The following is a 25,350-nucleotide window of genomic DNA, read 5'->3' as shown; positions in this document are numbered from 1 at the left end:
AAACCCTGTCTCTACTAAAAATACAAAAATTAGCGAGCTGTGGTGGTGGGCGCCTGTAATTCCAGCTACTCGGGAGGCTGAGGCAGGAGAATCACTTGAACCCAAGAAGCGGAGGTTGTAATGAGCCGAGCTCCTGCCATTGCACTCCAGTCTGGGTGACAGAGTGAGACTCCATCAGAAAAAAAAAGAGAACACAAAATTTTGATTATTATATGATTTGGACTACATACACAAACACACATTCACTACAGCTTTAAAATTACCATCTTTGATGTCCTAATGGTGAGCATAGGGAATATGTATGCCCTTCTCAAAATTAAATGAAAAGTGTGGTTTAACTTCCGTATCTCTTCTCTTAATAGTAACCACTAGATTATAAAAGGAGTCTTAATTTTCTAGTGTAATGTAGTAGAATATTAAAATCGAATCCATAAGTAGGTTTATGACAATATGTAAAAATAAAAGATAAATGTTTTGATTGTGATTTTTTTTTTTTTTTAATTGAGACGGAGTTTCGCTCTTGTTGCCCAGGCTGGAGTGCAATGGCGCGATCTCGGCTCACCGCAACCTCCGCCTCCTGGGTTCAGGCAATTCTCCTGCCTCAGCCTCCTGAGTAGCTGGGATTACAGGCACGCGCCACCGTGCCCAGCTAATTTTTTGTATTATTTAGTAGAGACGGGGTTTCACCATGTTGACCGGGATGGTCTCGATCTCTTGACCTCATGATCCACCCGCCTCAGCCTCCCAAAGTGCTGGGATTATAGGCGTGAGCCACCGCGCCCGGCTGATTGTGATTTTTTTTTAACGTAAAAGTATTGAATTTAAAATTGCTTAGGGAGATAAAAATCAGAAAATAAATCTGAAAATTCAAAATCATTTAATTTTAAGAGTATCTGAATTAAACGACCAATAACAAATATACTATTATACTTCAAGTAGCATGGAATACACGTATTTTGTAAAAAGTCGACCACATGCTGAAAATAATGTTACTTTTAACTGGCATGGACTTTGTGTTATATGATTTCTGCCTATTAAATTATACCATAGCCTTAAGGTGGGACAGTTGGGGCTATGAGTGCCCTGGATCAGCTCTCCTTTGATGTGAACTTGGCATAGCAGTCAATTCTTCTAGCACTCAAACTATGTTCACTGTAGAAATAAATATCAACATTGCCTTTTGACTGGAAAGTAAATCTCCTGATAATCATCAGCACAGAAAACTAGGTGACTTCAAATTGTCTTTAATGTCAAAGAGAATTCAGTTATAAACCTCTAAATTCCCATCATTACTGTTCTCTTCAAGGGCACAGCTGTGTTTGCAATGGCCCTGAAACTCCTCACTCTGCACCCTCGCACACATACAAACCCACACAAAGTCTCAAGCAAATGAGCCTGGAGCTGGGGTTTGATCTTCATTTATCTGACCCAAATGGCCAGACTCTTTCCATCGTTCCACGCTGCAACATTTCAGAGTAGCCCAAAGAAGGAACAACATTATATAATGCTTATAAAATAATTCTTGATGAGAAAAAATATTTAGGACTCACTGGTCTGTACTACCAAAATAGCCCTTCAAAGTTTCTTAGTAAACTTGGGAAGCTGATAAACACCTTTAGCCAAGTATATGAAGCAGAAACAGAGTGATAAAGAGATGCCCATACCATTACAATATTTTGCAAAGCTATGATCATGAACAATATGAATATTAGCAGGTAAGTTATTGCTGAATTGCTGGTCCCACATGACCTATAAAGTGAGTCCTTTGTGTACCACCTCCCAAGGAGAGACACTGTTAGTATAGGCTCAGATGATCCATTCTTATTTACCAAACGCCCATCTTTCAGCATCTAAAGAAAAAGTGGGAAAAATACAGTCAGCTTTCTTAACATACACATTAAAAGCAAATTAATGATTTTGAAACCATCCTAGATATAATGCATAGTCAAATCATTCCTGATTGAGGAGGAAGCAGCAAGTAGGCCAGGCAGGGGACAGTTATTTACTATGTAATGAAGACTAGAGCAATTCAAGAGAGCCCAAGATTTTAGTCTCAGCAATCGAATGTGACCTCTAATGGAAAGTCAAGATCAGCAGCAGTGCTTCACTGAGTTCGATTATGTGCAAGACAATCAGGAACCAGAGAGGTTTACATCACACCCTTCCCTCAAGAAGCTTAAGAGCTAATGGTGAAACGGAGCAGATTCTAAACATAAAGAGAGAAAACAGGTAAGTGTTCAGGAGGTCTGAGAAGAAAAAACTGAACTGGTCTGTTTCCTGGAGGGGGACACAAGCTGCCAGAAAAAAAACGAGCTGTTAGGAATTTCTTCCAAGGGCTGTATGACAGAAGACATTGTGGGAAATGGAAATTGAATCAACAAAGGCTCATTCTAAGACACAGTGTGTGTGACAGGTCAAGGCAATATGCGTTCTTTTTTTTTTTTTTTTTTTTTTTTTGAGACGGAGTTTCGCTCTTGTTACCCAGGCTGGAGTGCAATGGCGCGATCTCGGCTCACCGCAACCTCCGCCTCCTGGGTTCAGGCAATTCTCCTGCCTCAGCCTCCTGAGTAGCTGGGATTACAGGCACGCGCCACCACGCCCAGCTAATTTTTTGTATCTTTAGTAGAGACAGGGTTTCACCATGTTGACCAGGATGGTCTCGATCTCTTGACCTCGTGATCCACCCGCCTCGGCGTGTCAAAGTGCTGGGATTACAGGCGTGAGCCACCGCGCCCGGCCTCTTTCCTTTCTTTCTTTCTTTTTTTTGCCTTTATTGAGACAGAGTCTCACTCTGTCACCCAGGCTGGAGTGCAGTGGCACTATCTCAGCTCACTATAACCTCCACTTGCCAGGTTCAAGTGATTTTCCTGCCTCAGCCTCCCCGGTAGCTGGGATTACAGGGACATACCACCACGCCCAGCTAATTTTTGTATTTTTAGTGAAGACAGAGCTTCACCACGTTGCCCAGGCTGGTCTCAAACTCCTGGCCTCAAGTGGTCTGCCCACCTCAGCCTCCCAAAGTGCTGGGATTACAGGCATGAACTACCAAGCTCTGCCAACAGATCTAGTCTTGAAGCTGATCATGGTGGGAATATTGACACCATGAAAACTGGCAAATGCCAGAAATCAGGGCTTTTTGTTTTCTACCTCAGAGAAGGAATTGTTAAAAGTTACATCACACCGCTGGCTAAAGCTGAAGATTAGTGAAGAAGAGAAGAATGAATACGGTCAGAGGAAGGTGGAGATCAGATTGTGAAAGGCATGAATGACTAGATCTATCCAGAAGCCACAGTGGAGTCTTCGTAAAAGAGGAATGTGTACAAAGTAATTGAACAAGAATAGAAGGAAAATGAATAGATAGTCAATAAATAGAACAAGAATAAAAGAAAATGAACCCATTAGTTGTGGAAACTATAGTCAGAATGGAGAAGAAATTGAAAATTGTGAAAATAGATGCTTTATAACTGAAAGAAGAAAATGACTAAATATCCTAGAGATACTGATTGTGCTTCACTGTTCACAAAGTGCCTTCATATGCATTATCGTATTTGATCCTCACCAAATCAGTGAGGAAGATATTATCTTCTATGAGTAGGAAATTCATAGGTTAAGTGACTTTCCCAAGGTTATCTAACAAGTTAGTTACTGAAAACAGACTCTGTCGGTGCTTCTGACAATACACCAGAGTTGCCTAAGGTGCTAAAGTAGGATGTTTCGACATTTGTGGGAATGGTCAATAACACCACCCTTTTAGCATAAAACTAAAGTTGGGGGGGCGGGGGGTGGGGGGTTGAAGATACATAATAAGTGTGTTAAAGTCTCTGCAATAGTGATCCTCTAAGATAATTTGTAAATGTTTACGGAAAGAGTGTGCATCCCTCCACAGAACTGAAAAACTACTTAAGAAGGCATAGTGAGTATGACTGATGTGAAACACTTGTCATCTTCAATATTATGACTGCTCTCTCTAGAAATAACATATTAATGGAAGGGTCATGCCTGCAAGGTCGCTAGAGAAAAGAAGCACTAAAAAAACAGGAACGGGTTATTGGACTTTTTTGGCTCTTTTTGAGGAAAGTAGGCACCTAGATCCCACGTGGTCTGAGACACACTGCCTCAGGCTTCCATCGCTTCTTGGAAATCTTCTCCAAGAATGCCCAACTCCTTTTGTTTGAATTCTGTGCTCACAGAACAAACTGACCTATCATTTGTACTTTTGAGAGGATTTGCCTATAAAGAGTCTCCTTGACATACAATTCATTGTTCCCAGCTAAGAGAATTTTTTTTTTTTTGAGATGGGATCTTGCCCTGTTGCCCAGCGTGGAGTGCAATAGTGCAATCTCAGCTCACTGCAACCTCCAACTCCCAGGTTCAAGTGATTCTCCTTCCTCAGCCTCCTGAGTAGCTGGGACTGTAGGCACGTACCACCATGCTCAGCTAACTTTTGTATTTTTAGTAGAGCAGAGTTTCACCATGTTGGTCAGGCTGGTCTCGATCTCTTGACCTCATGATCCACCCGCCTTGGCCTCCCAAAGTGCAAGGATTACAGGCATGAGCCACCACGCCTGTCCAGGAACCTATTTTTTAAAATAACAAGTTGGCATTCTCTATCTTACGAGTTTGATTAGTTTGATTATCTGTCCTACAAGTCTGATTATCTTACAAGTTTGGTCTGTTCCTTAGAACCTGATGAACTTCAGTGAAAGTCAGGCCACAGAGAATCTACACTTGTAAAATAAAGACCTGAAGCACCCTCACCATGATGCTCCTTCCAAGGGACTGCGATTCCAAAGAGCCTCCCTGCCAGCTGCCGCATGCCTCTTTCATATTTTTTTTGGTATAATACAATCTATATCTCATTTCCTTCTTCTGCAAATGAACTGCAGCAAGTGAGACAGGATCCAAATGATGATTATAGGTGCCTAACTTAAAGGATAGGTGCTATGCCCCCCTTCCCTCCTTCTTTCCATCCAAGAAGAAGGAGCCAGAGATGGGAGAGAGCATGACAAGTTCACAGAATTGTTAAAAGTTGAGACCTACTGATACCCTATTTACCCTGATGTAATTATTACACATTGCATGTCTGTATCAAAATATCTACTGTAACTGATAAACATATATACCTACTATGTACCCACAAAAATTAAAAACAAGGCCGAGTATGGTGGCTCACGTCTGTAATCCCAGAATTTTCGGAGGCTGAGGCAGCAGATCACTAGAGGTCAGGAGTTCAAAACCAACCTGGCTAATGTGGTGAAACCCCATCTCTACTAAAAATACAAAAATTAGCTGAGTAGCTATAGTCTCAGCTACTCAGGAGACTGAGGCAGGAGAATCACTTGAATCCAGAAGGTGGAGGTTGCAGTGAGCCGAGACCACGCCACTGCACTCCAGCCTGGGCGACGCAGCAAGACGTCATCTCAAATAATAATAATAATAATTAAAAATAAAAAAACATTTTGTAGGAGTTGAGATGTACAAATACTACGGAGCTAAGCACTTAAACGTGTGTTCTCTCGTATCATTCTCTAACTCTTCTTAACTGCCTAAAGCCATTTGGGATGAAATTTCTAAAACAAAGAAAGGAAGTAGCTATGGAATCATTTATTTACGTTCTCCAACTCCTCATGCACTATCACCATCCACCTTCAAACACTTATGTAGTTCAGAGTAAGAGTGAAATGGTATTTCTGGCTCTGGATCTTTAACCAGGTCTGGAAAACTCTAGCATTTTTGTCCTTCTCCCATGGATGAAGTCATTTCATCAGGTAAATGCTCAGTCCTACTTTGGGATAATTCCTCAAAGAGATAGATTTCTATGAGTACAAGACATGGAAAAAGTGTCAAAGTAGTACCAGAAAATTAGATTACGTGCTCAGTTTAAATGTCTCGGCTTACATTATTGATAATGCATCAATATGGCGAGACCCTATGCCCTCCTGAGTTTACCTCAGTGACCCTGATTTGCCCTCTCTCAAATATTTATGTCAGTCCAGCCACCTTCTAACTACTGGATTTTAGCCCGAGATTCCTCACTGTAGATCTAATCATGATTTTCTGTAGCTGACACTTCAGCCTTTATTCCAGCCTCAATTTGCCCATGAGATTCTGCCTAACCAGGTTCTATGGCTGTCAAGGATTCCTGATCTTTGGATTTGATAGCTTTAAGGCTACACTGTATGTTAAATTGTTGGCTTCACAAAATTAGGTATTTTTATAAGTATGATATATTCCACTCTGATAACACAGCAGATATAGATACATGACCATCAGCAATCTGCAATTTTAAAGACTTCCTTACTTGATGCCCTGATTGAATAAACTTGGACCCCATTTTATAGGACATGCAATGATTTCACCCTAGTTACTGAAACCCTGCCACTGTTTGCCAAAATTCAGAGAAGACATTATTATCCAAACCACTGGAATATGTGTATGTATGCGTATACATGCATGTGTGCAAGTGTTGTATATTAGCAGATATAAGCCTGCAGAGTCATAATTCTAATTTGAAGACAGCTTAATTGTGAATTAATTAGTTACAGCCACTATAATTTGTGAACAAAGGCTGGGTGCAGTGGTACATGCCTTTAAGCCTCCTGAGTAGTAAGCCTCAGCTACGGAGGAGGCTGAGGCAGGAGGATAGCTTCAGTCCAGGAGTTTGAGGCTTCAGTGAGCTATGATCATGCCACTGCACCCCAACCTGGGTGACAGAGCAAGACCCTGTTTCAAAAAAAATGTAAAATAAATATCTGATTTTCTGTTTGTCTTCACATGTGACAAAAGTAAATTAAAAATCTATAAACAAACATTCTTCAGTGAATGGTGGTATCTGAAACTCATAGTTCTGGGTGTGTTCATTATTATGTTCATCCAATGAAGTGCCATCATTTTAGAATTAGTTGTTATAAATTGAAAAAATAATCACAAAATTTTCCCCTCCTTGATGCATGTCCTTTTGCCATGTGATTTTATAGCTCTTCCCCTTGAGGTCTGAGTTCTTTATTTCTCTACTGCTTGAATCAACATTGCTCATGTAACTTCCTGTGTTAAAGAAACATTTGCAAACACAGTGCAAGCAGAGACTTGCAAAGAACTTGCCCATTGTGATATTTTTTCTCTTGATGCTTCTGGACTCATTCAGCTAACATATGAAGAAGTTCAGGTTTGCTGAAAGATGAGAGACCACAGGGAGAGATGGCCTTAATAATCCCAGCTGTCTAGGACAAGGCAACCACAAACTGGTCAGTGCTAGTCAACCCACTAGCTAAGGGCAGACATAATGAGAGCAGCCAATATCAACCAAGCCTATCTCAGAGCAGAAAAACAGCCTAGCTGCACCAAGTTCAAATTGCCAACCCACAGAATCAGAGCCAAAGAAATGGTTTTGAGGAAATTTGTTACACAGCTAAAGTTGACCGGCAGAGTGGCTATAGTTTGTTTTACTTGGCTTTGGAGAACATATAAAATGAAAATACTCTTATAAAAGTCCTCTTATCTCAAATTTTATAGGTGACAAATGAATTTTGGTAAGTAGCACTTCAGGAAAAACATACTCTGTTCCAAATGTGCCACTGAGGGAGAACGTTTCAAGTCTTGTAGAAGCAGTTTCTACTGGCCATCCACAAGTTGCCAAATCAGTAGTTTTGCACTTCAGCATTATGCAGACCTATGTGGAACAAACACAGATAAAATACAATGCCTTACATCTAAGTTACTTGTACCAGAAATGTTGCCTTAGTTTTTAACCACAGTGAAGAAAAAATTTTCTTCCTCTGAAATGGGATCTGGATCATGTTTGTTATAATTACCTGCTTTATTAAAAATGGCAAGTGATTTGAGAATCAACCCACTTCCTAGATAACAAGTGGATTAAGAGAAAGAAGTCAGTCTAGAATTAGAGTTAAATGATGAGTTTGGTATGTTAGATGATGACATTGAGCTCAAGGAAGTGGAGATCTTTGGGCAACAATAGCACTGAAGCTGAAAGGATATTAAAATTTTTACCACCCCTGAACCTCACCTCTCTTTCCAATCCTTTCCTTTAGAAGAAGGCAGTAGAACATAGAGCATAATTTAAAAAAAAAAAAGACAAAATCAGAGCAGACATTCTATAAAAAGTTTTCATCTTTAAAATTTATCATTTGAAAGCTATACAAGCCCAGGCTCACACATGTAATCCCAGCACTTGGGAGGCCGAGGTGGGCAGATCACTGGAAGTCAGGTGTTAGAGACCAGCCTGGCCAGTATGGTGAAATCCCATTTTTACTAAAAATGCAAAAAAAAAAAAAAAAAAAAAGCCAGGTGTGGTGGCTCGTGCCTGTAGTCCCAGCTACTCAGGAGGCTGAGCCATGAGAATCGTTTAAACCTGGGAGGCAGAAATTGCAGTGAGCCGAGATCGCACTACTGCACTCCAGCCTGGGCGACAGAGCCAAGCAACAGCACCTGGTTTTCTGGTGCAAATATGAAAAGTTAACCTTTTACCTTTCACTTGAACTCCCTTTCATTTGAGCTGAGATTACCTACCAGTGTTCTCTTCTCCTTCGGCCATGTAATCCTGTAAAAGCTCCTAGAATGTACACTTCATTCTTTTCTTTTTGTAACATTTTGTAGCTTAAATGACAGCAAAGCTCCTTTTGACAGACTGTAAGATTTCCTTCATTTTCAAAAAGTTCTGTAAAGTTGAACCCATCCCAGGAAATAAATCCCCTGAAAGTGTTTTTCTGTATGGAAATGGTTTGAAAAAGAGTCTGTCTCTACACGGTTGGAGTATTGCATATGGCTTTAGAGAGACTGAGTCAGCCCCTGTAAAAGGAAAGGTCTGCTTGAAGCAAACCAACTTAAACTTTAACCATCTTTTGGAGCCAGGTCTCATTCAGGTAAAATAATCCTCCAGCTTTAGACTTGACTTGGATGCGTGTTCAACTCTTCAGGTAGCTAACAAACACAGCTGAAATCAAGAGAAAATCTGAGAAGATAATGATATATCACAGCCTTGGATTCTCTGAAAGCGCTACTGGATGGAAATGCTTGTGCCACATGAAATTGCCAATAATCACTGCTTTTGACCTAGCAAAAGTAATTTCGCATGGTTCAATCAACACGTCTGCTTTCCTCTCTCAGAAGCTTAGGACTGAAGTTGCAGAAGTCCCTTTGAGTTAGTAGCATGTCCTCCTACTTTCTGACATCTCCTACTTCCTTAAAAGAAAATATTAACAATATTAATCTCATAGTTCCACCCACTATGCCAATCTATTAACTGCCGAAAGTTTCTTGCATTCACCAGCAGGTCCTTTTAGGAAGTTCTCTTGATTGCATTAAAAGCTTTTGGTAAAGTCAGGATGACTGCCACCACAGAAATAAACCCACAGGAACTGGAGCCAAGTCACTCATTGATTTATGTAGGCAGTTGGAGAGACGTGCATTTGAAAGGGTATGGTACAAAAATAAAAGGGAAATCTCAGACGTGAAAAAAAAAGACAGATTAAAAATAGAAAAGTTTATGTTTTATTGAGCAATGTGAGAATGTCACAGTAATTCACCAATAATGCCACTTGCTCATTTCCAGTGAGCAAGGAGGCAAAGAAAAAATATGTTTGCAGCCCAAGATAACTACTTACAGCCTCCATTAAGGGGGAGCCTTCCACTCCTCTGGATCTCCGCTGCTTTCCTTTCCAAGGCCTCTGCTCCTCCAGTTACCCCTGGTGACTTCCTGTTTTGGTTTCACTTTCCGGGCAGGCCGTAACCTCTGGGATGACAGAGAGGCATCCCAGCAGCAGCTGGTTCAAGGATGCTGCATCTTCAGTCAGACACCAGAAGGAGTGTCTATTTTATGCTAGCCTGGCAATTCTGATTCCTGAGCTTTTCTTTCAAGGCGCTGTATGGGCCAGATGACACAGGCCAGGTGCATTGACATGATTTCTACTGAACCAAGTTCAGGAGAAAAACCACAGCAATAGAAGCTGGAGATTCTCTAGCCTACAAAGCTGAAGTTGACTCTCATATTCATGTCAAATTTCTTCTCTTTAGCACATTATTCTTTTACTGTAACACAGATCCCACTCTAGACTGTCCTTCAAATTAGAACTAAATTGTGTATGGTCCTGTTTCTAGTTATGGTGAGCTTTTTTCTCACTGTAAGTTATAAGAGTCATGGTGGTATCTGGTAATAATTAACACGGACATGGACTCTGAGGCCAGAATGCCTGGGACTGAACCACTTCCTAGCTATGTGACTGAGCAAGTTATGTGCCCTCTCTGTGCCTCAGTTTTCCTTATCTGCAAAATGGTGATATATACTGAATAATTTTTGCTGTTACTACTATTGCTTCATTCCTACAAGATGGAGGCCCTATTACAAGGGCCATGCCCAAGACAGCTTTGACACAGGTCATTAACTCTCCCTGGTGAGATACCCACCTGTCCTTGATTACTGTCTTGTTAAAAGAATGTCAATGTGTCTAATTCTTTATTTTTGCATTATTCTGTCTGTCACCACGAAGTCTTTCAAATTTCTTCTCTTCCAGGTCAACCTGATCTGAATGGTTTCTCCTAAAATATGAATCTAAATTCTGTTTCTACTTGCTAATCTTGATGGCATTCCCTCCAATTGTACCATAGATTCTCTTTCTGATCAAAAGCTTTCATTCCACCTATTTCATGCACCATTCTATTTTTTTTTTTAAAAAAAAAAAAAAAGCTAAACAACCTGCTGTGTAACCGTATTAGTCACACGTTGCTGTTGGGAATGTAAGATGGTACAGCCACTCTAGAAAACAGCTTGGCATTTTCCTGAAAAGTGAATCACAGCCCCACTCCTTTTCCTATCGGGGTGGCAGCCAGGCAGGGAGTCAGGACAAGATCATAGAACCTCCTTTGACCATGTCAAGCCATTGTGCACATACTACAAACTGTCCTCTGTCAGAATGAATGGTGGTTACATTCTCTTCCTTCAGATCTTAACTCAAAGGTCCCACTTCCATGGACTTTTTCAAATTAGGCACTTACATCTAAACAACCCCAGCCAACTGCTCTATCACATCACCATGGTTTCTTTTTTTCCTTCTTAGCATTTCTGTAAGCTAATTGGAGAGTCTGATATTTACTTGTTGTTTTTCTCTTCCACTAGCATAAGTCACATAAAAGCAGAAATTACGCCAGGTGAGGTGGCTCACACCTGTAATCCCAGCACTTTGGGAGGCCGACGCGGGCGGATCACAAGGTCAGAAGATTGAGACCATCCTGGCCAACATAGTAAAACCCCATCTCTACTAAAAATACAAAAACTAGCCGGGTGTGGTGGTGGGTGCCTGTAGTCCCAGCTACTCAGGAGGCTGAGGCAGGAGAATCGCTTGAACCCGAGAGGCAGAGGTTGCAGTGAGCCAAGATTGTGCCACTGCACTCCAGTGTGGTGACAGAGGGAGACTCCATCTCAAAAATTTAAAAAGCAGAGATTGTGTTTATCTTGATTACAGCCAAATCCCCAGCATCTGGCACAGTGTCAGCGCAGAGAAGGCATTCAAAAGATATTTTTGAATGAATAGATAAAACCATTTCTTCTTTAAAAAAATCACTATAGATGTGGCTACTATACCATGCAAATAGATCAAGAAGTATGAGAGTTACACAATAGACGTTTTTTCACTTCAAGCAACAGAATGGATTTCACACGAATTTGGCAGAAGCCCTTCCCTAACAGAACAAGCATTCGCATTAGGGGAAAAAGGCTGACCTGCTCTAGGGATGAAATACATTCACCAGGAATATGGATAAAAACAAAAACAAAACAGATGGTAGAACCAAAAAACAGAGACATTAAAGGAAATGAACAACGTTATACCAAGTAATGTTTATAAATCCAGATCATAATTGAAAGTAGGTTACAAAAATGGAAGTTGTAAGTATTGTTATTCTTGTACTGTTCACACAAGCAGAATTTTTAGAAAAGCTTGAGGCCAGGGAGTGCTAGAGAGTTTCTGTATGGCAGGCAAGAATTCTTCCTTTCGAACAAGACCAAAAACCTCAGGACAATGAGAAAGTATATCTTTAAAAACTGATTTCATAGTAATGTTTCTATATATTTTGAAGCATCTTTAAGTATTTAGAGCATATCAAATTAATTCATTTCTTTCCCTGTTAATAAAAAACATACATTCACAGAATCAGCAGTGCTTAGAATAAAAAATAAACAGAGGAAACAAGACAAGTAACTCAGTAACAACATCTTCAAGGACAAGTTTGGTCACTTAAAAACACAAGTGTTTTTTTTTTTTTTTTTTTTTTTGCCTGTTTTCAACTACCTCTTTCATAATTAATATTTCAAGTATAGCTGGCTCAGCAGGACTGCTTGTCAGTATCACAGCAAATACAGTGCAATACAAGATCATCCAAAAACACATTGACACTTCCAAGATACTGGCATGGGGTCTATGGAGTTTTGTGCGTAAAATTTTAAAAAACCTTCCTACGGTGATGTTTAAGGCCAGGAGCATTCATCTCTCAACCTTGTATCAATCCAGGATCCGTAGGGCTAGGTGTCATTAGGCAAGAGAGTAGTTTGTTCCTCCTCTGTGCTGAGGATATTTTGAGATTTAGTCCTACATTGAGGGAAAGAAGAGATGAATCTCAGTATTTCTCATCTTAAAAAACAAAAACAAAACAAAACAAAAAACCCAGTACCTGTATCTTCATTCAACTATTTTTTTTTTTTTTGAGATGGAGTTTCACTCTTGTTATCCAGGCTGGAGTGCAATGGCGCGATCTCGGCTCACCACAACCTCCGTCTCCTGGGTTCAAGCAATTCTCCTGCCTCAGCCTCCCGAATAGCTGGGACTACAGGCACGCGCCACCATGCCCAGCTAATTTTTGTATTTTTTAGTAGAGACGGGGTTTCACCTTGTTGACCAGGATGGTCTCGATCTCTTGACCTCGTGATCAACCCACCTCGGCCTCCCAAAGTGCTGGGATTATAGGTGTGAGCCACCGCGCCCGGCCTCAACTATATGTTTTAAAAAGCATCTACTGGCCAGGTGCAGTGGCTCAGGCCTGTAATCCCAGCATTTGGGGAGGCCGAGGTAGGCGGATCACTTGGGGTCAGGAATTCAAAACCAGCCTGGCCAAGACAGTGAAATCCTGTCTCTACCAAAAATACAAAAATTAGCAGGGCATAGTGGCTCATGCCTGTAATCCCAGCTACATGGGAGGCTGAGGCAGGAGAATCGCTTGAACCTGGGAGGCAGAGGTTGCAGTGACCTGAGATCATGCCACCACATGCCAGTCTGGTGACAGAGCAAGACACCATCTCAACAAATAAAAATTTAAAAAAGCATCTACCAACTGATAAGCCTCAGAGTGCCTAGAAATCCACTGACTGGATTTGTTATGGTTGTAAAATGTTATTTATTTTCCACTTGCACTGGCTAACTTTTAAAGAAAGAAAAAAGCCCCAAAATTGACCATACCTTCTTCTTCTCCTTGAATACTCCAGTAGATAAAACAAGCCCATGGCTAATCCCTTAAACATAATCAAAGGTACTGATTAATGTAAATTTTCCAAGTCAAGTTTTTCTACAAATATAAGGAAAATGAAAATAAAAGACTGGTTACTCACACTTATCAGAGCCCATAGACCTTGTATAGCTGCTGCCCATTCAAAACCAATTTTCTCGTACAGAAATCCACCCAGCGTTGGTCCTATAAAACCACTAACAATAGAAAGAAGAAAAAGTATTCAACAGTGCAAAAAATAATAATTACTTCAGAAAAGCTACGTGATCCTTCAATTGTTAAGTCTTCCTTAAATTGGAATTTAAGTACTAAAGAAAAAGTTAATTCCTGGGCACAGCGTTGAGTAAAAGAAAATAAGTCTACCTGATGATGATATTCAACATTTTTAAACAATTGTGAAATTATTACTGCTTCTGAAAAGTCGATGGCTTATATAAAGATAAAAAAGATGTAACAAATTTAAAAAATTCTTTATATTATTCTCTTCTCAGTATTTGCAATCAATATAACTCAATTCAAAATAATATATTGCATTGTTAGCATAGTTACCCTTCTGGTAGAAGGTAAACAAATAAACAAATGAATTAATAAATGAAAAAAGTTGTAATAATTGGAGACATGTTTCTATTAAAGGAACTTATAAATATCACTTAAATAAGATAAAGTACATGAAAAACCATTTTGACTAAGTATTAAAACTGCTGGTATAAGCATTGATTGTGGAGTGAGAGGGTATGGATTAGAATTCTGGCTCTGCCCCAGATGAACTGTCTTTGAGAAACCCATCTGACTACTCAGTGTTTCAATTTCTTCATCAATTAAAGTGGGATAGTATTAATATCTTCCATCTTGCAGGTGTGAATGAAATTAAACGAGGCTGGGCGCAGTGGCTCACGCTTGTAATCCCAGCATTTGGGAGGCCAAAGAGGGCAGATCACCTGAGGTCAGGAGTTCAGGACCAGCCTGACCAACATGGTGAAACCCCGTCTCTGCTAAAAACACAAAAATTTGCCAGGTGTGGCGGTGGCCATCTGTAATCTCAGCCACTTAGCTGGCTGAAACAGAAGAATCTCTTGAACCTGGAGGTGGAGGCTGCAGTGAGCCACGACTGCACCCTCGCACTCCAGTCTGGGTGATGAAAGTGAAACTCTGTCTCAAAAAAGAAAGAAAGAAATCAAATGACTACTCACCCAATTGACCACATTGCACTAAAAAGACCTGATACGAGTCCCAATGTACTTAATCCCTCTTCAAACCCATTTTCACTGCAAAAAGAGACATGAGTGTGTCCATTATTAAAAGGAAAACCTGTGTGAAAGAAAAAATTGCATGATAGATCAATTAAGATAAACCAGGGATCATCTGGACCAACAGCAAGAACACTCCTAACATAAAAGCAAATCTAATACTTTGGGAGGCCGAGGCGGGTGGATCACGAGGTCGAGAGATCGAGACCATCCTGGTCAATATTGTGAAACCCCGTCTCTATTAATACAAAAAAATTAGCTGGGCACGGTGGCGCGTGCCTGTAATCCCAGCTACTCAGGAGGCTGAGGCAGGAGAATTGCCTGAACCCAGGAGGCGGAGGTTGCGGTGAGCCGAGATCGCGCCATTGCACTCCAGCCTGGGTAACAAGAGAGAGACTCCGTCTCAAAAAAAAAAAAAAAAAAAAAAAAAAAAAGCAAATCTAATTAAAAAAAATTTTCATAGTTACATTTATTCCATGGGTTTCTAGAAACAATTTTTCTACGTATATTGATATTAAGAAGAGGTTGGTCACAATGGCTCACGCCTGTAATCCTAGAACTTTGGGAGGCCGAGGTGGACAGATTGCCTCAGGAGTTCGAGACCAGCCTGAGCAACACGGTGAAACCTTATCTCTACTAAAATACAAATTTAAAAAATTAGCTGGGCGTGGTGGCATGTGCCTGTAATCCCAGCTACTTGGGAGGCTGAGTCAGGAGAATTGCTTGAACCCAGGAGGCAGAGGTTGCAGTGAGCCTAGATCACGCCACTGCACTCCAACCCAGGTGACAGAGCAAGATTTCATCTCAAAAAAAAAAGAGAAGCATGGCTCATTTGCATTAAATACTTATGAAAATATACAACTAAAACATTCTTAAAATGAGATGAAGATGGAAAGAGAACGAAGGCAACTTTTAAAAAACAGAGATAGCTCCTTATTCCTATGAGAACTGTTGAACTGACCCAGCACAGCCACAGTACTTAGTGTCCTTCATCATCACGCCTATTAAACAAAAGAATAATGACCAGGTGACAGATGCCTGGTCACTCTAGGCTCTGGAATGGACCTCCTCCATGAATGAGGAACAATGCTGAGACTTATCTATTACGTATATACTGAGGCATAAACCAAGCCAGACATCTGTCCACAGCCCATTTTAGCTATTACTGTATTAGGAGTACTATTATCATTTCTATTAGTGTATTATTACTATGTACATCATATTATCATAGGCTACAAAATCATGAAGATTTAACATTGGGGCAAAAATATCCAACATGCTGCAAAATTGAGAAATTCAAGAAAGCCTGTGATACTTACTACTTATTCACAATACAGCTCTTCAAGCATTGGAAGTAACTTACTATGCACAACTGAGAATTTCCGGGAAAGTTGGAATTATACTCATTCCAGCAGAGATGCCATTTATAACTAACATCAGCACCAGCAGCCAGAGCTGACTGCGAAAGGGTTTTGGAGAAAACAAAAACAAAAAGAAAAATATTATCATTTTAAGAAACACAAAGCTTAAATGCTAAGGAAGTTAGGATCCCAGAGAAGTTAATTTGACTGATTATGTGCCTAGTCTCATTCTCTTCCCATCTAACTCATTTCATTCAGTTAGAGTGCCCTTTGGCTCCTTACAGTTTGGGGGTGGGAATTCATCCTGATTATCTCCATCTCTTTGGTCTTTGGTCACATGTATCACGTCTGGAACCAACCTGGCTTCTCACCAGACAAAATCCCTTCAAAATTGGTAAAAATGTCAATACTAACATGGTTCTTTCAATCACCTGGCTTTGAACTTCAATTAATTTAAAAATGGCATAGAAGGAAAGAAGTAAAAGAGTCAGGAGACACACTTGTTCCATGGGAGGAGACTATGCCAGTTACTTAATATATGTTATCAGATTTAATCCTTGTGACGTAAGTATTATTATCAGCTCCTTTTGGTAGATGAGAAAACCGAGGCTCTTAGAAGTTAAGTGATTTGCCTAAGTTCACACTACTAGTACATGGCAAAGCCAAAATATAAACTCAAGTCTGAAGGACTCTGAAATCCCTTTCTCTCCATTTTACCATGTTTTATCCCAGGAGTACCTCAAAAGGTCTAAGAAATTCAGCTTATTTTAGCAACTAAATTATATTAAGCAAGCTTTAATAAGCAGCTAATACATGGTAAGGCTGATACAGAAACAAAAACAGATTTGGTCCCTGCCTCAAGGAATAAGGAATACGAACAGAAAAAAACAAAAATATATTCTAAGAACTATCAACTAAAAGGTAGGAAGCAACAAATGCTATTTTTAAAATAAAGTATAAACAAGTATGTACAATTGAAACACAGAAGAAGAATACACATTTTTGTCATCTGAGACCGATTTTATGCATTTTTTCCTGCTTGTCCCACTGCTAGCTTCTAGTAGGGTAACATATTGTCAGCCTAACAACTCAATAGAGTCCTAAAGTTAATTATTTAAATATTAAGGCTCAAAATACTGAACTACGCCAGTGTTACAACAAAAGTTTTATAAATAATTCCTAATATTATTTGTCCAAACATACAGAAGAAGAAAAACATTACCTTTTAATATGCAAGATCGGGACAGGCCCTAAGAGCATGTAGCACCCAGCGGTGATTAAGTTTCCAAACACTAGAAGCCATTTCCTTAGATGCTGGTAAGGAGAAAGAGAGTCAAAGTGATTCTTAGAGGTGAAGACCCTCGGTAATCAAACAATGTAAAACATTAGTAAAGAACACAAGTTGTAATATTCAAAAACCCAAATGTAATGAAGAAAACAAAACTTTACATTTAAGAGAAAATAAGCAGATGATAAACTTAATAAATAAGTTTATTATTATAAAATAAGTAGATGATAAACTTAATAAATAAAATAAGTAGATGATAAACTTAAAAGCAAGGGTAATAGATAACAAGACACAAAGTGAACAAAGGACAGAGATTTCTTAGCAGGGGAGTGTATTGCAGATCAGATTTTGTACATGATGAACTATTCCAAATATAACAATGAAAAAACTAACTATAAAAAGCAGTGATGGGCCAGGCACGGTGGCTCACACCTGTAATCCCAACACTTTGGGAGGTCGAGGCGGGAAGATCACTTGAGCTCAGAAGTTTGAGACCAGCCTGGCCAACATGGTGAAACCCTGTTCTCTACTAAAAAACTACAAAAATTAGCTGGGCATGGTGGTGCACATCTGTAATCCCAGCTACTTGGGAGGCTGAGGCAGGAGAATTGCTTGAACCCGGAAAGCAGAGGTTGCAGTGAGCCGAGATGACACCACTGCATTCCATCCTTGTGACAGAGCAAGACTCTGTCTCAAAAAAAAAGAAAGAAAGAAAAACAGCAGTGACCACCAAAAAATCCCCATCAAGTATTAATAGTTACAATACCTAAAAAAAAAAAAAAATCACATTATTAAAAAATTACCTGCTAGAGACTGAATGCTGATGTCCTCCCAAAATTTATATGTTAAATCTTAACACCCAATGTGACGGTATCCAGGGGTGCGCCTTTGGGAGGGGATCAGGTAATGAAGGTGCAGCCTTCATGAATAGGATTAGTACCCGTATACAAAAGGCCCCAGAGAGCTCCCGTGCCCATTCCATCATGATGAGGGTACAGTGAAAGACGACAATCTGTGCGCCAGGCAAAATCAGACGTCAAATCTGCCAGTGCCTTAATCCTGGACAACTTGGGCTCCACAACTATGAGAAATACATTCCCACTGTTTATAAAGCCTCTCAGTTTATGGTATTTTGCTGTAGTATCCTGAACGGACTAAGATTGTACCCAATAAATTCATCCCTTATAAACTACTTGAATCAGGACAAAAATTACAGGGGTACCATATCTGCTCAGTTATGTAAGATTATGTCTGAAAATCAAGCTCCAAACACTGTTTAAGATACCTGCTTTTTGTCATCTGGGTTACAAACTAATCCACAAGTAATTTTGTTCTTGATAAATATATAAGCAAATCAAATAAAGAGGGGAAATGTAAAATATAAGCCCTAAAGTCACAGAAGTTTAAGATTTGACTAACAGTACTAATTCTGTACTTTTGTCATCTGGACTGAATGGTTTAAACCTAGTTGAAAGAAAACAGCAGAAGTTTTTCATCAGAAAGGCTAGGGGATAACCAGTGTATTTATGTGGTCAGTTCTTTCACTCAGAAAATCTAAATTATCTCCTCCTAAAGAAGAATCTCTCAATTTGATCAAGTCCATAGTAGCCTCTAGGACCCTGCCCTTTTTATTAAGATCAATCCTTGTTTTTGCATTAAGAGAGTTTTTTCCTTTAGAGAGTCTAATCCAGGAGCCGGATGTGGTGGCACATGCCTATAGTCCCAGCTACTTAGGAGGCTGATGCTGGAGGTATCACTTGAGCCCAAGAGTTCAAGGCTGCAGTTAGCCATGATCACGTCACTATACTCCAGCCTGGATGACAAAGTGGAGGTAAGAAATTAGAAGAAGTCTAATCCAATAGTTTTCTTTCTTTCTTTCCTTCCTTCTTTCTTTCTTTTGTTCTTTCTTTCTTTCTTTCTTAAGCATAAGACTCTTCCTCTTTTTGCAGGTGAAGCAATTTAAAGTGAATTGGCTTAGAGTGATAGCTGACCCTTAGGGCGATAGAAGACACTGAAACCTCTCTATCAGTGCAATTGAATACATCAGTTCTAACCAGTGGACCCCCTAGAGTTCCAAAGGAACAGCTGGAAAACCACTACTCTAAACATACAAATGTGACTCAAATATAAATTAAGTGTACGTACTGGCATTTTATCACTGAGGAGACCAAACAGTGGTGAAGAGATGGCATAGGACAATGCCAGACCCAGGAATACTAGTCCCACGTATCCAGCTGGTAAATTAAACTGTAAAAGAAATCCTGTATTAAAGTTACATAATTAAGTAATTTTTAAATAAACATCTCTCTTTTCATTCTACCATTTCTTTAGCTCTTGTTATTACCATGAGTCTACTAATAATATTCTGCATTTTTCCTAATTTTTGTCTTACCTTTGAAAATGCATAACTTTTTCTCTATGGGGGAACAACCTAAGCGGATCTCAGAAGAGTAGGTTTTTTGCTTTGTAGCCTTTGGCATTAAACATATTTTGCTTCCATAACTCAGAGCATTTTGATATGTAAATTAATGTTTTGCAGACTTTAATGTGCGTAAAAATTACTTGGAGAACTTGCTAAGAGAGGTTCTTGGATTCCAACCATAGGATTTCTGATTCAGAAAAAAGAGGAAAATAAATTTCCAAATATTTCTTAGGTTGGGCCAGGCGCGGTGGCTCACACCTGTAATCCCAGCACTTTGAGAGACCGAGGCAGGAGGATCATGAGGTCAGGCATTCAAGTCCAGCCTGAACAACATGGTGAAACTCCCATCTCTACTAAAAATACAAAAATTAGCCTAGTGTGGTGGCACATGCCTGTAAACCCAGCTACTCAGGAGGCTGGGGCAGGAGAATTGCTTGAACCCAGGAGGCAGAGGTTGCAGTGAGCTGAGATTTTACCACTACACTCCAGCCTGGGCGACAGAGCGAGACTCCATCTCAAAAAAAAAAAAAAAATTTCTTAGGTTGGAGTTGGCTAATGGATGGGCTGCAGCACTTCAACCTGAAAATGGAGTGGCAGTGGTAAGGCTCCACCAACAGCCCTAAGGGAGCAAAGTCTGATGTAAGGCCTGGTGGGGTGGCTCACGTCTTTAATCCCAGCACTTCCGGAGGCCAAGGCAGGTGGATCACTTCAGGTCAGGAGTCTGAGACAAGCCTGGCCAACATGATGAAACCCCGTCTTTATTAAATAATACAAAAATTAGCCTGGTGTGGTGGCACATTCGTATAATCCCAGCTATTCAGGAGGCCGAGGCAGGACAATAGCTTGAACCCAGGAGGCAGAGGCTGTGATGAGCCGAAATTTTGCCACTGTACTCCAGCCTGGGTGACACAGCGAGACTCTGTCTCAAAAGGAAAAAAAAGGTCTGGTACAGTCCATCATCAGCCAGAAGCAAGCAGGGCCTACACTACCTCCCATGTCACAGATGGGTCGACTATAGTAATCTTTGAGGAAACCTCCTGTCTTCCTCGTCTTTTTAAAATAAATTAGATTTACTTGAGAAACAACAACAAAAAAAGATTTCTTATAAGATGTACACAAACAACTTGGATTTCCCAGAGATTATAGATCTTCATTGTTTAGACACAGCTTCTTAAAAGCACAGAAAAATGGCTCAAAAATACAGGTTGTTGATGATCTAAATGGACTGTGTCACCATAATCACAAAATATTTTTCTTATGGGTACCTTATGGATACTCACTGGCTAAAGGCAATATTATATTACTCTCTAAATCTTGGACCAGGCACTAAAATAACAGTCCCCAAGTTTACCTGTAAAGTACCCCAAACTGTCTTTAGTGATTTCAAGGGGTGGTATAAAATTATAACAAAAATTAATTTTAATCTTTACATTCTATGATAGGTAAATGTTCAGAAAGTATTTGAAATGATCATATTAGAAACTTAATTGACCATATTAGAAACTATATTGAAACGCCGGGCGCGGTGGTTCATGCCTGTAATCCCAGCACTTTGGGAGGCCAAGGCGGGTGGGTGGATCACGAGGTCAAAAGATTGAGACCATCCTGGTCAACATGGTGAAACCCCGTCTCTACTAAAAATACAAAAAATTAGCTGGGCATGCTGGCGCGTGCCTGTAATCCCAGCTACTCAGGAGGCTGAGGCAGGAGAATTGCCTGAACCCAGGAGGTGGAGGTTGTGGTAAGCTGAGATCACGCCATTGCACTCCAGCCTGGGTAACAGGAGCGAAATTTCTGTCTCAAAAAAAAAAAGAAAGAAACTATATTGAAACTTAAGTTTTTGTGCTATTTTTAATCTAGTGCCTCCAATAAAGTCATTATTGGCTAAAGTTAGTCATTTTTGCCCTTTATCAAAACATATTAACTCTCCAGTGTAATTAACTACCATACCTGGTAATGGACTTTACTGTATCAGGAAAAATATTTTTCCAAAAATAGCTAAGAACAAATTTCGATGACATCAAACTTTTAGAATTCAACAATTTTTTTTTTTTTTTTGGAGACAGAGTTTCACTCCTGTTGCCCAGGCTGGAGTGCAGTGGCATGATCTCAGCTCACTGTTACCTCTGCCTCCCGGGTTCAAGCGATTCTCCTGCCTCAGCCTCCCGAGTAGCTGGGATTACAGGCATGTGCCACCACACATGGCTAATTTTATATTTTTAGTAGAGACAGAGTTCCTCCATGTTGGTCAGACCGGTCTCGAACTCCCGACCTCAGGTGATCCACCCGCCTAGGCCTTCCAAAATGCTGGGATTACAGACATCAGCCACTGCGCCCGGCTTCAACATATTATTTTTTAATGCTAGAGATTCTTGGTTCCTTTCTCCATTGCGAGAATAATGTATTTCATAGTCATTTGAGTATATGAAGTAGCCTAAAAAGTAAGTGGGCCTAGGGAAGATCTATTACAGAAGAAGCACATCTCACATCAAATGAACTACTATGCACCCCTAATGTCTTACTGCAATTCAAACAAATAGAGGAAATGTGTCCTTGTTAAGCAGCATGGATGATGCCCAAGCTAGACCTGCAATGGCATAAGCAAGGTCTTGGAAAGAAGGAAACCAATGTTTTGGCCACTTAGTGAAAGACTTCTTTCATTTTTACTAAATCAGGTCCCCAGTTCACAGGGATGGCAGAGAGGGACAGGCTACGTCGGTGTGTAGTGCCCATTCTGCCTCCTTCTCACAGCCATGCAAGGGTCTTTCCACAAAGCAGGGCCCAAGAACAAGCAGTTACATCCACCTGCTACCATGCAGCACTTTTCAGCAATCAGGCAACCTACCTTCTCCAAAACAAAGAGAGACAGAGTAGGATCAAGGAAGCCAAAACACGAGCTGAGTGAGTTGATGACGAAGGCTATAAGGCCAATTTTGGGTAAGGCAATCAGTTTCCAGAATGAGTGTTCACCTGGATCAGACTCTTTGGGGAAAAAGAAAAAAAGAAAAAGAAAATCAAAGGAATTAAAATCTCTTAATTTTAACTTATTTTGAAAACTGGTAAGGCCATCTTTATCTGGTAATCAAAATAACTCAACCTCTGAGTTTGCCTAAAATTGTGTATCATCTACACTTGAATATAAATTATTCAAAGCTAGAGGCCACATTGAATTCATCAAAAATAATTTCCCACATTTAAAAAGAATCAGAGCGTCAGGGGAAGAAGGGTCTTAGGTTACAGGTTGTAACTATTATATTTATCCTAGCCAGAGATGATATCAGGTTTGGACCTTGTATTAATCTGTTCTTATACAGCTAATAAAGACATGCCTAAGACTGGGTAATTTATAAAGGAAAGAAGTTTAATAAACTCAAATTTCTACATGGCTCGGGAAGCCTCACAATCATGGTGGAAGATGAAAGAAGAGTAAAGGGACATCTTACATGGGAGCAGGCAAGAGAGCTTGTGCAGGGAGGACTCCCATTTATGAAAAACATCAGCTCTTGTGGGACTTATTTAATACCATGAAAACAGTATGGGGGAACCACTCCCATGATTCAATTACCTCCAACTGGCCCCACCTTTGAGATGTGAGGATTATTATAATTCAAGGTGAAATTTGGGTGGGGATATAGCCAAATCATATCAGACATGAAAGCTTTTTTTTTTTTTTTTTTTTAATAGATGGAGTGTCTTGCTCTGTTACCCAGGCTGGAGTGCAGCGGTGTTATTATAGTTCACCGCAGCCTCCAAATCCTGGGCTTAAGTGATCCTCCTGCCTCAGCTTCCCAAGTAGCTGGGAGTACAGTTGTGCACCACCTCACCCAGCTCATTTAAAACATTTTTAGAGATGTGGTCTCCCTATGTTGCCTAGGCTAGTCTCAAATGTTTGACTTCAAGTGATCCTCCCATCTCAGCCTCCCAATTATGGATGTGGAAGCTCTTTGATGGCTGTGAGAAGCCCTCATTTATCCCCATTTCTCCCACAACATCCTGCACAGTTCAGTATTCTATAAATACTTGTTGAATCATGACCAAATATGGGGCCAAGCAGAAAAACATCATGAAGTGTGGTTCAACTATTTTAACTGTTATACTTAGATTTTTTCAGGATGTAAGAGATAAAGTTAAACCTAGGTGTTAGTTTCTTTCTTTCTTTCTTTTTTTTTTTTTTTTTTTTTTAAGACAGAGTCTCTCACGCCTGTAATCCCAGCACTTTGGGAGGCCGAGGCGGGTGGATCACAAGGTCAAGAGATCGAGACCATCCTGGTCAACATGGTAAAACCCCGTCTCTACTAAAAATACAAAAAATTAGCTGGGCATGGTGGCGCGTGCCTGTAATCCCAGCTACTCAGGAGGCTGAGGCAGGAGAATTGCCTGAACCCAGGAGGCAGAGGTTGCGGTGAGCCGAGATCACGCCATTGCACTCCAGCCTGGATAACAAGAGTGAAACTCCATCTCAAAAAAAAAAAAAAAAAAGACAGAGTCTCCCTCTGTCACCCAGGCTGGAGCGCAGTGGTATGATGTCGGCTCACTGCAACCTCTGCCTCCTGGGTTCAAGCGATTCTCATGCCTCAGTCTCCTGACTAGCTTGGACTACAGGTGTGCACCACCACATCCAGCTAATTTTTGTATTTTGAGTAGACCACAGGGTTTTACCATGTTGGCCAGGCTGGTCTCGAGCTCCTGGCTTCAAGTGATCTGTCAGCCTTGGCATCCCAAAGTGCTGTGATTACAGGCATGAGCCACTGTGCCTGGCCCAGTTTATAATTTTTAAAAGCACTGCTAAATGAAAACACTTGAATCTACATGCTTGCATCTGAGCTACACTGTGAGGACAGCTGCAAGGACCACTGGGAAAGGCGGATGGGCATTGTTCTTCTAGCTCATAGCATTCTAGGAAGACTGGGCCATGTGTGGCCCACAGAAACTTCCTGTTTTGCTATTTAGTTCAGTCCAAGAACTCTGGTAGACATGGCATATGGTAACGGTTTATGGTCAGAAATTAAATATTTGCTAGCTTTAAAGTTTGGAAAGAATTTGCAATTTACAGAAATTCATATAAACTAATTGTCTATATTATTGAAAAAAGAATCATTTATTTTTAAAAGCTATTTTTGATTATATAAAATAAAACGTTATCTGGTAAGCTGGTGCCTTACAAAGGTATAAACATATATTTAAGGTTCTTAAAATGAATGATAAGTGTGGACTTACCATAATTGGGCAAAATATACATATTGAGTGGTACCATCAGCAAAACTATGCATCCCAGAACAATAAAGGGCACTTCATAGCCAAAGGATTGATACAAAAAGCCACCTACAGGAGGACCTAGTATTAGTCCCAGTCCAGAAAAAGTCTCAAGACTTCCCTTAAAATGAGAAAAACAAAAAAAATCAGTTCATATATTTCATTTGAAGAATTAACAAGGTGCTATCTAAAAAAAATTTCTATCTTCTTCATAATTTACATACACACATTTCCAAGGTGGATCCAAAATTTAAATGCACATACTGAAATCAT

The 25,350-nt window shown here is 40.1% G+C and overlaps 2 protein-coding genes across 7 annotated transcripts in view; both read right to left on the bottom strand.

Moving 5' to 3' along the window:
• Positions 1 to 796: 796 nt before the first annotated feature.
• LOC105732334 (pantetheine hydrolase VNN2-like) lies at positions 797 to 9,629 on the bottom strand. Its single transcript, XM_021670807.2, is given in 4 exon segments — positions 797 to 1,847; positions 7,496 to 7,669; positions 8,523 to 8,723; positions 9,621 to 9,629. Coding segments are annotated over 4 exon segments (672 nt in total). The 3' UTR covers positions 797 to 1,559.
• SLC18B1 (solute carrier family 18 member B1) overlaps positions 9,485 to 25,350 on the bottom strand; it is a 29,038-nt gene continuing 13,172 nt past the window's right edge. For 4 of the 6 annotated variants that reach the window (XM_064360670.1, XM_064360674.1, XM_064360673.1 and 1 more), the window contains 9 exons: positions 25,042 to 25,198; positions 22,670 to 22,806; positions 19,548 to 19,649; positions 17,337 to 17,428; positions 16,117 to 16,212; positions 14,697 to 14,771; positions 13,610 to 13,703; positions 13,461 to 13,513; positions 9,485 to 12,596 (listed from right to left, as the gene is read on the bottom strand). In XM_064360670.1, the coding sequence (XP_064216740.1) occupies positions 12,530 to 12,596; positions 13,461 to 13,513; positions 13,610 to 13,703; positions 14,697 to 14,771; positions 16,117 to 16,212; positions 17,337 to 17,428; positions 19,548 to 19,649; positions 22,670 to 22,806; positions 25,042 to 25,198 (873 nt within the window). In that variant the 3' untranslated portion in view covers positions 9,485 to 12,529. Of the gene's footprint in view, positions 12,599 to 13,460; positions 13,514 to 13,609; positions 13,704 to 14,696; positions 14,772 to 16,116; positions 16,213 to 17,336; positions 17,429 to 19,547; positions 19,650 to 22,669; positions 22,807 to 25,041; positions 25,199 to 25,350 lie in introns of all 6 variants that reach the window. The other 2 variants (XM_064360671.1, XM_064360672.1) reach the window with 2 other exon arrangements.

The sequence above is a fragment of the Aotus nancymaae genome, unplaced genomic scaffold, assembly GCF_030222135.1.
Source record: "Aotus nancymaae isolate 86718 unplaced genomic scaffold, 86718_ANA_hifiasm-v0.15.2.pri h1tg000040l, whole genome shotgun sequence".
NCBI classification, from domain to species: Eukaryota; Metazoa; Chordata; class Mammalia; order Primates; family Aotidae; genus Aotus; species Aotus nancymaae.
The sequence above is the reverse complement of the archived record's forward strand: the minus strand, read 5'-3'. Positions and strand labels throughout refer to the sequence as shown.